The sequence below is a fragment of the Muscardinus avellanarius genome (genome assembly GCF_963383645.1).
Source record: "Muscardinus avellanarius genome assembly, chromosome: 3".
Lineage (NCBI taxonomy): Eukaryota > Metazoa > Chordata > Mammalia > Rodentia > Gliridae > Muscardinus > Muscardinus avellanarius.
Genome location: NC_137788.1, coordinates 33,318,831 through 33,333,457, shown reverse-complemented (window position 1 = coordinate 33,333,457; position 14,627 = coordinate 33,318,831). Strand labels below are relative to the sequence as shown.

At 43.6% G+C, this 14,627-nt stretch overlaps 1 protein-coding gene across 1 annotated transcript in view; it reads left to right on the top strand.

Moving 5' to 3' along the window:
- Positions 1-14,627, top strand: part of TRIT1 (tRNA isopentenyltransferase 1) — a gene marked incomplete at both ends in the record, with an annotated part of 46,546 nt that overhangs the window by 14,150 nt on the left and 17,769 nt on the right. The window contains one exon of the mRNA XM_080692497.1: positions 13,239-13,379. Coding sequence (XP_080548623.1) covers positions 13,239-13,379 — 141 coding nt within the window. The remainder of the gene's footprint in view (positions 1-13,238; positions 13,380-14,627) is intronic.

Below are 14,627 nucleotides of genomic sequence, written 5' to 3'. Positions count from 1 at the left end.
TTGTGTACAATAATTGGGCAAGGTGGTGCTCACTTGTAATCTCAGTACTTGAGAGGATGAGACAGGAGAATTGCAGGTTTGAGGCCAGCCTCAGCAAGTAGTGAGACGCTCAGCAATTTAGAGAGACCCTGTTTCAAAATAAAAAGGGCTGGGGGCATAAGTCAGAGGTAGAATGTCCCACAGGTTCAATACCCACTACCAAAAATTAAAAAAGAAGACTGTACATTAAAAGAATGCATACATATATATTTTGATACTGGGGTTTGAACCCTGGGATATTCTACCTCTGAGCTATGTCTCCATTTTATTACCTTTTTATTTATTTTTTTGGCGGGGGTGGTACTGCAGTTCCTGGAAACCCTTCTACCTCCGGGCTACACTCCCAGACCTATTTTATATTTTTTATTTGGAAACAGGGTCTCTTCAGCCAGCGAGGCTGGCTTCGAACCAGCGCGATCCTCTTGTCTCCCCCTCCCAAGTGCAGGGATTACAAGCGTGCGCCACCATGCCTGGCTATTTATTATTTTTTTTATTTTTATTATTTTGCAGTACTAGGGATGGAACCCAGGAGCATTCTACCTCCAAGTTACACTCCAGTCCTATTTTTTATTCTTTATTTTGAAACCGGATCTCACTGAGTTGCGGAGGGCCTCACTAAGTAGCTGAGGCTGGCCGCAAACTGCGATTCTCTGGTCTCAGCCTCCCGAATGCTGGGATTACAAGCGTGCGCCACCACGCCCGGCTAAGCTTGCTCCTTTCTTGATGTACATTAGCACCTTTCAGCTAATTGCAGACAGTGCTGCTTGAGTAGGGTAAGCTCAGTGGTAGAACACTTGTCTAGCGTGTGCAAGGCCAGGGTTCATTCCTAGCACTGTCCCCGCAGAAGGAATTACGGTGGGAGGGCTACCATGAACACAGGTATGTCTGAACTTGCTTGAGTACCTATTAATTAGTTTGGAACTATACCTAATAGTAGAACTGGAAGATAGGTAATTTTTTGTTTAACCTTGAGGAAAACTGCCTCTTTTCTACAGAGGCTGAACCATTTTACATTCCCACCAACAATATGTCTCCACATTTTCCTCAGCCAGTCCTTCCTTCTTCATTACAGCCATCTCGAGGGTGTGAAGTTGGTTTCTGGTTTTGATTTTCAATTCCCTAAGAGGAATGATGCTGTTTGTTGGCCATTTGTATCTTTGGAGAAGTATCTATTCAAATCCTAGCTTATTTTTAGGTTGGGTTGTTTGTCTTTTTGTGTTGAGCTGCACATACTACATTTTGTTGCCATACTGTTTTTAAGAGTATTTGTTCTGGGGCAGGGGTTTGGGGAGAAGTGGCACACCTGTAGTCCTAGCTCTTGGAAGGCTGAGATAAGGAGGGCCTCAACCTCTCCACTCCTGGTGTGTTATCTTAACTTTGTAGCCTTGAAGAATGATCTGTTTTTTAACTCCTAGTATTCTGGTATGTCTGTTAACCCTGTAAGACAGTTAGCTTGACTATCTCAGTGTGAGGCACAGAGGTTAAATAACTTGCCAAAGGTTACTTAGCTATCAAGTGGTAGAGCCAGGGCCTGAATCCCGGCAAGCCACTTTCAGACTCCTTATTGTTAACCTCTTCGTGGCTCTATATGCCTGATGATGGAAATGTCCAGTTGCATATACATACAAGTCTGGCATCAGAAGAGAGAACTAGATTGTGGTATGGATTTCAGGGGTTACTAACACGAAAATGGTTGTAGAAGCCATAGGAGTCAATCCAGAGGACGTTTATGTGCAGAAATGTCAGATAGATGCCATAAAGACTGCCATTTCTCACTGTCGTCCCATGACAGACATTGCCTATAGATAAGTGGTGGACTAAGGAAAGTCTAGGGAAATAGGAAAAAGTCCTAGAGAGCACAGTGCAGCTGAAGCCCCAGAGGAGAGTGATTGGTGGAGGCGGGATGCTGAGCCTGAGCGGTATCAGATTGTTGCAATTTTCCACTACTGGTTTGGAAGTTTAGTAGGAAAGTGTTATTGGGCAGTCCAGGACTCTAATGATTGCAGAGTGAGATTTCCAGGGAGCAGCAAGCAGGGAAGCTTATTTTGATCCATAAATCCAAGGTTATGGTTTTCAAGGAAGATGCAATCCATAGAGGCAAGAGGTGATTGAAAGACTTTAGTATCTAATTTGGATGGAAGGGAAATGAAGTAAAAATGGAGAACTATCTGGCGTGGGTAGTGCGGGCCTGTAATCCCAGTACTTGTTAGGCTGAGACGGAAGGATTGAAGGTTTGAGACCAGCCTCAGCAATTGAGCAAGACCCTGCTTCAAGACAAAAAAGCAAAAAGGGCTGGGGGCATAGCTCAGAGGTAGAACACCCCTAGGTTCAGTCCCCAGCCCCCCCACCAAAAAAAAGGTGTATGGAGGGGCTAACATGGAGAGAAGGAAGCAATTGGGCAGCCTTTTCTCTTGTTTGTGGACACTGTGTTGAGGCATCATAGCCAGCACTCAGCGCTCCAGGATCTGCCTTGTGCTCCGGATACTGCTGGCCAGCACGCTCATTAGAGCCACCCTGCCACACGGCGGCCCTGAAAGCTTGGAGCCTTAAATAGGTGAGCCCTTTAGGTACGCGCCAAGAGGTTTGGGGGAGTCTCCAAGGTGAATGTCATTAGACAGGATAGCCCAGTTCCAAGACACCATCATTTGGGCTCCGCTCGTTCTCGGTCAAGGGTGGGGGTTCTCCTGTGCATTCGCAGCATCCCTGGCCTCCGCCTGCCAGAGGCTGGAATAGCTTCCACTCCCAGAGCTGTGACATAGAAAACGTTGCCAGACATTACTGAATGTGCTTTGGAAGACAAAACCACTCCAGTTGAAAAACACGGTGCCTAGATTCTGCTGGTCTCTGTTGTAGATTTCCCTCACTGTCATCAGTGCCTCTGGCCCTTTCAGCTCTGTTGATTTGGAGAGTTTACATTGTCCACCTTGTGGCCTTTCCCCCATTTTTTTATTTTTTATTTTTTATTTTTTATTTTTTATTTTTTATTTTTTTGGTGGTACTGGAGGTGGAACCCAGGGGCATTCTACCTCCGGGCTATACTCCCAGACCCATTTTATATTTTATTTGGAAACAGGGTCTCACTTAAGTTGCTGAGAGCCTCACTAAGTAGCTGAGGCTGGCTTTGAACCTGTGTGATCCTCCTGTCTCAGCCTCTCAAGTGTGGGGATTACAAGCGTGCGCCACCATGCCCGGCTCCAATTTTTTTTTTTTTTTTTTTTGGTGGTACTGGGGGTGGTACCCAGGGGCTTTTCTACCTCCGGGCTATACTCCCAGACCTATTTTATATTTTATTTGGAAACAGGGTCTCACTAAGTTGCTGAGAGCCTCACTCAGTAGCTGAGGCTGGCTTTGAACCGTGCGATCCTCCTGTCTCAGCCTCCCAAGTGCGGGAATTACAAGTGTGCGCCACCACTCTCGGCTTCCAATTTGTTTTAAGTTTAGAGATAAGCCCTCAGCCAGGTATGGTGGCACTTGCTTGTAATCCCAGTACTTGGGAGGCTGAGTCAGGAGGATCGGGGTTCAAGGCCAGTCTCAGCTACTTAGTGAGGCTCTCTGCAACTTGGTGAGACCCTGTTTCAAAATAAAGAATAAAAAATAGGGCAGGGGATGTAGCTCGGAGGTCAAATGCCTCTGGGTTCTATCCCCAGACCACCACCACCAACAAAAAAATTGGGCTGGGGGTATAGTTTGGAGGTAGAATGCCCCTGGGTTCAATCCTCAGTAACACACACACACACACCCTCAATCAGAGAGCTTGGTGATACATGCCTATAATCTTAGTACTTGGGAGGCTGAGACAGGAGAAACAAAGATTCAAGGACAGCCTCAATTAGCAGTGAGACTCTCAGCAACTTAGTAAGACTGTTCCAAAATCAAAATAAATAGGGCTAGAGGTGAAACTTGGAAGTAGAGTGCCCCTGGGACCAACCCCTAGTAGCTTGTACGCACGCACACACAGTCAACAGGTGTATTTCCCCGTAGCATTCAGTTTGGTGTCTAGAATATTAAATGTCTAGTGGTTATGATATTATGATATTTAGAGAAGACTGCACACATCTTAATATCTCTCAAACTTTTATATCACTTACCTCCTTTTTTTTTTTTTTTTTTTGGTGGTACTGGGGATGGAACCCTTTTACCTCCGGGCTACACTCCTAGACTCTCTAGACCATTTTTTTTTTTTTTTTTTTTGAAACAGGGTCTCTTAAGCCAGGCTGGCTTCAAACCTGCACCCCATCCTCCTGTCTCCGCCTCCCAAGCACGGGGATTACAAGTGTGCGCCACCACGCCTGGCCACTTACCTCCTTTTATTAGTCTCTTACTAGCTTGAAATCTTTGAAGACAGGTACTCTCCTGTTATCTTTTTTTTTTTTTTTTTTTTTTTTTTGCAGTACCAGGGATGGAACCCAGGGGCATTCTACCGCCAAGCTACACCCCAACCCTAGTTTTTATTCTTTATTTTGAAACTGGGTCTCACTGAGTTGCGCAGGGCCTCACTAAGTAGCTGTGGCTGGCCGCAAACCATGATCCTCTGGTCTCAGCCTCCCGAATGCGGGGATTACAAGCGTGCATCACCACGCCCGGCTTCTCCCTGACATCTTACAGAGTACCTGGCACATCATAGGCTCTGAGTAAATGTTTGCTGAGATAAGCCACTCTTAGATATTTGGCTGAGTTAAACCTCTCCGAATATTCCAGTCATCAGACCTCACAAAGAAGCCAGAGTTCCCTTGGTATTGTCAGAATGTGATTTGTGCAAAGTGGAGCATTTTGTGAGCAGTCATTTCTGTGTACACAGATCGCAGGTGTCCTCTGGGAGAGGAGGAAATGGAACCGGGTGGCATTCTGCTTTGGGAAGATAACACCAATCCTTTCAGCTTTCCCAGCACCCGGGCTGTTCTATAGGTAGAGCCACAGGAAACTATAATTGAAGTTGTATAATAGGAGACTTGTAAGGCATTCAGCTACAGACCCACCCTGACCTGTGGAATAATGTTCTAGGCAGGGAATGAAAGTCTGAACCTGACTGTGGTATTTACAGTATGAATGCCATCTTAACCTGGGCCAAATAGGACATTTACAGAATTAATTGGTTTCCAGGTTTGTTGAGACTTTTTAAATTATTTTAATTTAATTTTTTATTTTTTTGGCACTGGGGATTGAATTTAGGGGCGTTCCTGAGGTATACCCCAGCCCTATTTTTATTTTTATTTTTACTTTGATTTTGAAACAGGGTCTTGCTAGGTTGATGATAGTCTCGCTACTTACTGAGGCTGACCTCAAACCAGCGGTTCTCCTGTCTCAGCCTCCTAAGTACTGGGATTACAAGTGTGCACCACCAGACCCGTTGAGACTTTTTAATGCAGATGTTTAAAATGTTGCTGAGTTTGTTTTTTAAACTCTGCAGTATGATTTTAATTGATAAATAATGTACATCTGTAATCCCTATATAAAAGAAAAATCTTTTTTATTTATTTATTTTTTTTTGCAGGTCTAGGGATGGAACCCAGGGGCATTTGACCTCCGAGCTACACCCCCTGCCCTATTTTTTTATTCTTTATTTTGAAACAGTCTCACTAAGTTGCCGGAGAGCCTCACTAAGTAGCTGAGGCTTTCTGAAAATAGGCTGTCTGGTCTCAGCCTACCAAATGCTGGGATTACAAGCATGTGCTACCACACCCGGCTATAATCCCTTTATTTAGCTGAACAGGAGGATCCCATGTTTGAAGCCAGCCTGTCAATTTAGTGAAGTCCTTTGCAACTTAGTGAGAAACCCTCTTTTCAAAAGAATAAATAAGTAAATAAAGGTTGGGCGTGGTGGCGAGTGTTTGTAATCCCAGCATTCAGGTGGCTGAGACTGGAGGATTGTGGTTTGCGGCAAGCCTCAGCTACTTAGTGAGGTCTTTTGCAATTCAGTGAGACCCTATTTTAAAATAAAGAATAAAAAATGGGGCTTGAGAGTATAACTCAGAGGTAGAATGCCCCTGGGTTCCATCCCTGGTGTCACACACACAAAAAGATAGCTGGGCGTGGTGGCGCACGATTGTAATCCCAGCATTTGGGAGGCGGAGACTGGAGATTTGCATTTCCTGGATAGCCTCAGCTACTTAGCAAGGCCTTTCGCAACTCAGTGAGACTCTGTTTCAAAAAATAAAAAGACTAAAAAATAGGACTGGGCCAGGCGTGGTGATGCACGCTTGTAATCCCCGCGCTTGTGAGGTGGAGACCGGAGGATCGCGCAGGTTCGAAGCCAGCTGCGCTGGTTTATGAGACCCTGTTTCCAAATAAAAAGTATAAAATAGGTTTGGGAGTGTAGACTGGAGGTAGAAGGGCTTCCAGGAACCCCAGTACCACCAAAAAAAAAAAATTAAAAAGACTGGGGTAGAATGCTTCTAGTACCGTAAAAGTAATAATAATAATTATTATTTGTATTTATTTATTTTTATTTTTATTTTTTGGTGGTACTGGGGTTCCTGGAAGCCCTTCTACCTCTGGGCTACACTCCCAGACCTATTTTTACATTTTTATTTGGAAACACGGTCTCCTAAGCCAGCGAGCGCGGCTGGCTTTGAACCTGCGTGATCCTCCTGTCTCTGCCTCCCAAGCACGGGGATTACAAGCGTGCGCCACCACGCCCGGCATAATTATTATTTTTAAATAAAATAGGGCTAGGGTGTACAGCTTAATACATTATCAAAAAGTGAAAATACCTTTGTAACTATATTCATTTCAAGAAATAGAATATTACTAGCTCTTTCAATAATTTTTGAAAATGTTATTTCATTGCTAATATTCACTGGTTTTCCCTAAATACTATGATCTGCCAGGCATGGTGGCATGTATCCTGTAATCCTAGTATTTGGGAGGTTGAGATGGGAGGATCACAGGTTTGAGGCCAGTGCACAATAATGTAGACTGTATTTTAAAATGAAAATGGGCTGGGGCTATAGCTCTGAGGTAGAATGCCCCTGGGTTCAACCTCAATACTGCAGAAATAAATAAAGTAAATCTTTTCTATTGTGATCATATATACATAGGTTGGAAGTGTAGCTCAGTGGTAGAATGAGTCCTTGTTATGTGTGAGATCCTAGGTTCAATTCCTAGTACCAAGTAAATAAAGTGATAAAACATATATAAAGTCTGGTTTGCCATTTTAACCTTTTCACTGTCCATTTTAGCCATTTTCAGTGGATTAGGACATACCTTTGTGTGACCATCACCACCTTCCATCGCCAGTACTTTTTCATCTTCCAAACCGAAACTCTGTACCCAGAAAAAAGTCTCAAGCCAGGTGTGGTGGTGCACGCTTATAATCTCAGTGCTTGGGAGGCTGAGACAGGAGGATCGCATAGGTCTGAAGCCAGCCTCAGCTACTTAGTGAGGCTCTCAGCAACTTAGACCCTGTTTCCAAGTAAAATATAAAATAGGTCTGGGAGTGTAGCCCAGAGGAGAAAGCCCCTGGGTTCCACCCCCAGTACCACACACACATAAAAATAGTCTCTTTTCATTTTCCCCTTCCCTCAGCCTCTGCTACGCACCATCTTACTTTCTGTCTCCATGAATTTGACGTACTATAGGTACCTCATATAAGCGAAACCATATTCTCGTTACCTTATATGACTACGTATTTGTGATTGGCTTATTTCACTTAGCAATAATGTCTTGAGGATTCATCTGTGTTGTAGCATGTATCAAAATTTCCTATCCCTTAAAGGCTGAATAATATTCCATTATGTGCGCGCACGTGCACGCGCGCACGCACACACACACACACACACACACACACACACCACATTCTGTTTATCCATTCATCTGTTGATGGACACTTGGGATCAGTTCTACCTTTTGGATATTGTCAATAAAGCTTTATGACAATGGATGTATAAATATCTGTTCAGTGCCCTGCCTTTTTTCTCTTTTTTCTTTTTTTTGTGGTACTAGGGTTGGAACCCAGGGGCATTCTACTTTGAGCTATACCCCTAGCCCTATTTTTCTTTCTTTCTTTCTTTCTTTCTTTCTTTCTTTCTTTCTTTCTTTCTTTCTTTCTTTCGTCCTTTCTTTCTTTCTTTCTTTCTTTCTTTTTTTCTGTGCTGGGTATGGAACCCAGGGGCTTTTCTACCTCTGGGCTATACTCCCAGACCTATTTTATACTTTATTTGGAAACAGGGTCTCACTAAGTTGCTGAGAGCCTCACTAAGTAGCTGAAGCTGGCTTTGAACCTGTGCGATCCTCCTGTCTCAGCCTCCCGAGCGCTGGGATTACAAGCGTGCGCCACCACGCCCGGCTATTCTTTATTTTGAAACAGGGTCTCACTGAGTCACAAAGGGGCTCACTAAGTGGCTGAGGCTGTCTGTTTGCAAAACATGATCCTCCTGTCTCAGCCTCCCAAATGCTGGAATTACAAGCGTGTGCCACCACACTTGGCTTTTTTTTTTTTTTTTTAATTTAATTTCTGGTCCTGGGACTTGATGTTGAAGTGAAAAGACTTAACCTTTTTGTGATCAGATGTTTCTTCACTTGGCATTCAGGTAGCAGCATCAAGAAGACAAGATAGGTGTGTGAGGACGGGCTGTGCGCAGTGCCTGGTCTTGTGGTTGGGGTTCTCAGAGCCGAGGCTGAGAGCACTCAGGTCTGAGGAGGCTCTGTTTCCAGCCAGCAGCTGCAGCAGGAGGGTCAGCAGGATCAGCAGGATCAGCATGGAGGTCATCTAGGCAGCGGCGGCAGCTACAGCCTATAGAGCCAGCGCACTGGAGCCATCCCAGAGCCTGGAAGCTTGAGGGGCTTCCACCTCAGTGTTTTTGTGGGGGAGTTATAGCATTTAAATTTTCCAACAGCAGTGTACAAGGGTTTTAATTTCTCTGCATCCTTGTTACCATTTGCTATTTCTTGTTTTGGTGTTTTTCCCCTTCCTTTTTTTGTTTCTGTGCTGGAGTTAGAACCCAGGGCCTTGCACAGTGCTAGGTAAGTGCTCTTACCACTGTGCTAAAATCTCAACTCTGTTTATCTGAGAGCCATTATGATACGGTTACAAAGTGCACCCAATACTTTTTTTTTTTCCTTTCTTTTATTGGTACTGGGGATTTAACTCAGGGGTATTCTACCTCTGAGCTACATTTCCAGCCCTATTTTATTTTTTACTTGGAAATAGGATCTCACTAAGTTACTGAGAGCCTTGCCAAGTTGCCAAGCTAGATTTGAACCTGTGAGCCTCCTGTCTCGGCCTCCCAAGTTATAGGATTATTAGTGTGCACCATCACACGCAGCCACCCAATACTTTTGTGGTACTGGGGTTGAACTGAGGTGTGTCCTACCTCTGAGCTACACCCCCTGGCCCTACTTTATTTATTTGTATGGTACTGGGGATGGAACCCAGGGGCATTCTATCTCGAGCTATATATATATCCTCAGCCCTATTTTTTATTCTTTATTTTGAAACAGGGTCTCACTGAGTTGCAAATGGCCCCATTAAGTAGCTGAGGCTGTCAGCAACGGCGGTCCTTCTGTTTAGCCTCCTGAATGCTGAGATTACAAGCATGTGCCACCACGCCTGGTTCTATTTTATTTTTATTTTGAAACAGGGTCTTGCTAGGTTAATGAAGAGTCTCACTACTTGCTGAGGCTGTCCTCAAACCACCAATTCTCCTGTCACAGCCTCACATACACATGCACAAAACATAACCACAAAACCATATTATAGGCTCTTGTCAAATTGTTGAGCTGGCCTCCAACCTGTGACTGTTTTGTTTCAGCCTCCCCAAAACTAGGATTATAGGTGTTTGCCACCATACCCAGCTCCCCCTACCCTAACCCCCTTTTTGGTACTGGGGATGAATCCAGGTCTGTTCTACCTTTTGAGCTATACAGCTAGCCATTTTCATTTTTCAAAATATATATATTTTAAAAGAGGGTTTTGCTAAAATTTCCATACTCTGGCCTCAAACCTACTATCCTCCTGTCTCAGCCTCCCAAGTACTCGAATTAAAGGTGTACCACCATACCTAGCTCTTCTTTTTTTTAAAATTTGCACAGGAAGACACTAGTGTATTCTATACTTTGCAATACTCTTTAATGGCAGAAGGAAGTCTTGTTCAAGATAAGTAGAAAAGAACACCCTATGATTTAAGAGTCCATCAATATTCAGGTGTAAGAATACAATTAGATTGTCAGGTACAGATTAAATGAAATAAAGCAAAGCTGGTACTTTCTCTACAGCTCTGTATTATTTTTTCTGTGTGTTGTCTTAGTATTTAACAGTTTGATATGCTTGAAGATAGCTTATGTCCTTGCTGAGTAAGTATAGTGGCACTAAAAATTTTTCCCTTTCTCCAGGTGGTGGTACGATAGCAGCCATGATAGTGAGCGCTGTTAATACAGGTAGTAATGTGATGACTCTCACATGGTGCTCCCAGTTTGCCAGGCTACAGCTAAGTGCATTTTACAGTATTAACTCATTTAATCTTCACAATAACCCTAGGTGATAGATATTAATTGTCTCTGTTTTGCTGATAAGAGATTGAGGTGCAAAGAGGTTAGTAACTGAGTACTCTAAGAACAAGTAGCTCGCAAATGGCAGAGCCAGGAGTTAATTGGAGGCAGCCTGGCGCCAGGGTTCTTCTTCCTAACCATAACATTGTACTGTACTTACTTGACACCCATGTAAGTAAAGGGAAACGTGAGATAAAAAATGCTTTTAACATCTCTGTGGGTTCTATGGAACTTATTATTTGTTCATTCAGTACTCCACATAGAATCAGTGATTACAGAGAGAACATTTAATCCCAAAGCATTCATTCCTATTTACAAACTAGCATTTTAGATCTGTTCTCCATCTGAGACCTTGCATTTAGACAAAGTACACTTGAACGTTTTAGTTGAATTGGCAGATCAAGAGCTTACACACAGGATGTTGCCTTCCAGTATTTAGACTGTATGTGCTGACCCCCTGAAGCAGTAATTTGGATAGATCACAATGTTTCCATCAGAGTACAGCAGTATTTGGGGTTATGACTTCAAAGTGTATATATGTGTATTTTTTTATGAATCTTTGTAGATAGGCCACTTCCCCACAAAATGGAACAGATATTGTACAGATTCTAAAAACCACTTAGAACTGTTTAAATACAAAAAAATCTAAGCATTTTAAAGTAGAATTAGGAGCAATACAAAATGTTATCTTTTTGGAGACATGGGGCAAGTTGGATAAATAAAATAACCTGGTGTGTGTGTGTGTGTGTGTGTGTGTGTGTGTGTGTGTGTTACTGGTGGTGGAACCCAGGGTCTTTCTACCTCTGGGCTATACTTCCAGAACTCTCTTATACTTTATTTGGAAACAGCGTCTCACTAAGTAGCTGAGGCTGGCTTTGAACCTGTGCGATCCTCCTGTCTCAGCCTCCCAAGCACAGGGATTACAAGTGTGTGCAACCATGCCTGGCAACTTGCTTATTTTTATGTATTTATTTATTTATTTATTTATTTTTGTGGTACTGGGGATGGTACCTCTGGGCTATACTCCCAGACCTTTTTTATACTTTATTTGGAAACAGGGTCTCACTAAGTTGCTGAGAGCCTCACTAAGTAGCTGAGGCTGGCTTTGAACCTATGCGATCCTCCTGTCTCAGCCTCCTAAATACTGGGATTACAAGCGTGTGCCACCATACCCGGTTTATTTTTTTATTTTGAAAGAGGGTTTCACTGAGTTGCAAAGGGTCTCACTAAGTAGTGAGGTTGTCGGCAAACAGATCCTCCTGTCTCAGCCTCCCACATGCTGAGATGACAAGCATGTGCCACCACTCCCCAGCTAGAGAACCTCTTTTTAATCTTGAAGAATTAGATGTCACTTGGGCATGGATTTACATACCCTTCTTATCTTTAAATTTGAGCTACTACCTACTATTTGGTAAGAAAGCCAGTGCTCAAACTGGGCGTAGTGGTGCACGCTTGTAATCTCAGTACTTGGAAGGCTGAAGCTGGAGGTTCGTAGGTTCGAGGCCAGCCTCAGCTTGTTTTATTTATTTATTTATTTATTTATTTATTTATTTATTTATTGTGGGTCTGGGGATGGAACGTGGGAGCATTTGACCTCCGAGCTATACCCCCTGCCCTAGTTTTTTTATTCTTTAATTTGAAACTGGGTCTCACTAAGTTGCAGAGGGTCTCAATAGGCAGCTGAGGCTACCTGCGAACTGTGATCCTCCAGCCTCAGCCTTCCGAATGCTGGGATTACAAGCATGCGCCAGCAAGCCCGGCTTTCTTTTTTAATTAATTAATTAATTAATTTTGGTACTGAGGATTAACCCAGGGGCATTTTACCTCTGAGCTACTCCCCCAGCCCTAAATTTTATTCTTTATTTTGAAACAGAATCTCACTAAGTAACTGGGGCTGGCCTTGAACCTGTGATCGTCCTGTCTCAGCCTCCCAAGTACTGGGATTACAAGCGTGTGCCACCATGCTCAGCTCAGCCTCAGGTTTTTAGTGAGTCCCTTTGCAACTTAGTGAGACCCTGTTTCAAAATAAATAATGAAAAATAGGCCTGGGGGTGTAGCTTGAAAGTAGAATGCCCCTGGGTTCAATCCCCAGTACCATTAAAAAAAAAAAAAAGCCAGTCCTCGAGCCAGATATGGTGGCCTGTACTTGGAGGCTGAGATAGGAGGATCACAGGTTTGAGGACAACTTCAGCAAATTATGAGACTCTCATCAACCTCACAAGACCCTGTTTCAAAATAAAACAGGGCTGGGGCTGTATCTCAGAGGTAGAATGTACCTAGGTTCAATCCTTAGTACCACCAAAAAAATAAAAAAGTAGCCTGGGCACGGTGGCACAGACTTGTAGTCCCAGTAATTGGGAGGCCGAAACAGGAGGATTACAGGCCAGCCTCAGGTTAGTGAGGCCCTCTGTAACTTAGTGAGTCCTTGTTTCAAAATAAAGCATTAAAAATAGGACTCAGGGAGTAGCTCAGAGGAAGAATGCCTCTGGATTCAATCCCCAGTACTACCAAAAAACAAAACAAAGAAAACCAGTGCTCTTATTTTCTTATTTCTGTAACAGGTTTTGTGGATCTGTGTGCTCAGATACAGGGTAGATATGGTGCTTCCGGGCAGTCAGCTGGCGGGAGGGAGGAATAGATCACTATTTCTACCCTTTGAGTGTACATTTTGCAGACGCAGGAAACTTTCTGACATTAATTTTCTTTCCCCCTAGGTCTATGAAGGGCTAGACATCATCACCAACAAGGTTTCTGCCCAAGAGCAGAGAATCTGCCAGCACCACATGATCAGCTTTGTGGATCCTCTCGTGACCAATTACACAGTGGTGGACTTCAGGAACAAAGCAACGGCCCTGATATCCTTAAGGAAAGACAGCAGCCAGACTGTGTGGGTGTGGACAGCCCAAGCCGAGAGGTTTTCTTTGTAGTGGCAGTGTCTTCACATAGGGGCACCCAAGACGAATGCCAGTTTGTGCTGCCGTCAGATGTGTGTAGGTTGAAAGGTTAAGCGATGTTGCCACTCAGAGTCTTGTCCTTAGGCTGCAGCATTAGCATACCCTTGGAAAATGAACCTTGGGTCCTACTTGAGGCCTACTGAATTAAAATCTGCAGTCTATCGAGAGGCCCAGGTGATTCTTATTAGGGAATTAAAATTAAATTAGCACATTAAATTTTGAGAAGAACTGATTTAGTGAGAAGAACATTGATTTAAGAATCAGGAAAAAGCCGGGCGTGGTGGCGCACGCTTGTAATCCCCGCGCTTGGGAGGCAGAGACAGGAGGATCGCGCAGGTTCGAAGCCAGCTGCGCGCACTGGCTTAAGAGACCCTGTTTCCAAATAAAAATGTAAAAATAGGTCTGGGAGTGTAGCCCAGAGGTAGCAGGGCTTCCAGGAACCCCAGTACCACCAAAAAAAAAAAAAAAAAAAAAAAAAAGAATCAGGAAAAAGAAAATCTGTGTTCTAATCCTAAAACTGCCTCCTTTGAGTATGTGAATATTTTGTTGTTGTTTTTGTGGTGCTAGATATTGAACCCAGGGGCATTCTACCTCCTAGCTATACCCCCAGCTCAATTTTTTTATTCTTTATTTTGAGACAGGGTTTTACTAAGTTGCAGAGGGCCTCACTAAGTAGCTGAGACTATTCGAGAACCTGATAGTCTCCCAAGAACTGGCATTATAGGCACGCACCACCACACCCGGTTTGAGATAATGTATAGGAAAGCCCTTTGCAAATTAATACATATCATCATGTCATTGATACTGTAAGACAGTTCATTTGTTCAGAAGGAACTGATACAAAATGAAAAGCTAATTTAAGGTTTTCAAAGGCCAGAAGCAACAGGGGAGACTTCATACAATCACCTAATAGGTGAGGAGATTTGTGAATTTTGGAAGAGCCTAGAATCAGTGTCAGACTAAAGTTACCTTAAAAAATATCCAGTCAGACTTTTTGGTTAGTTTTGTGATAGATCTCATTCCGTTGCCCAGACTGGCCTCAACTCCTGGGCTTAAGTGAACTTCCTGCCTCAGTCAACAACCTCTTCCCCCTCCCCTTCACTTCCCCCTCCCTTTCACTTCCCCCTCCCCTTCCCCCATCCTTCTTTT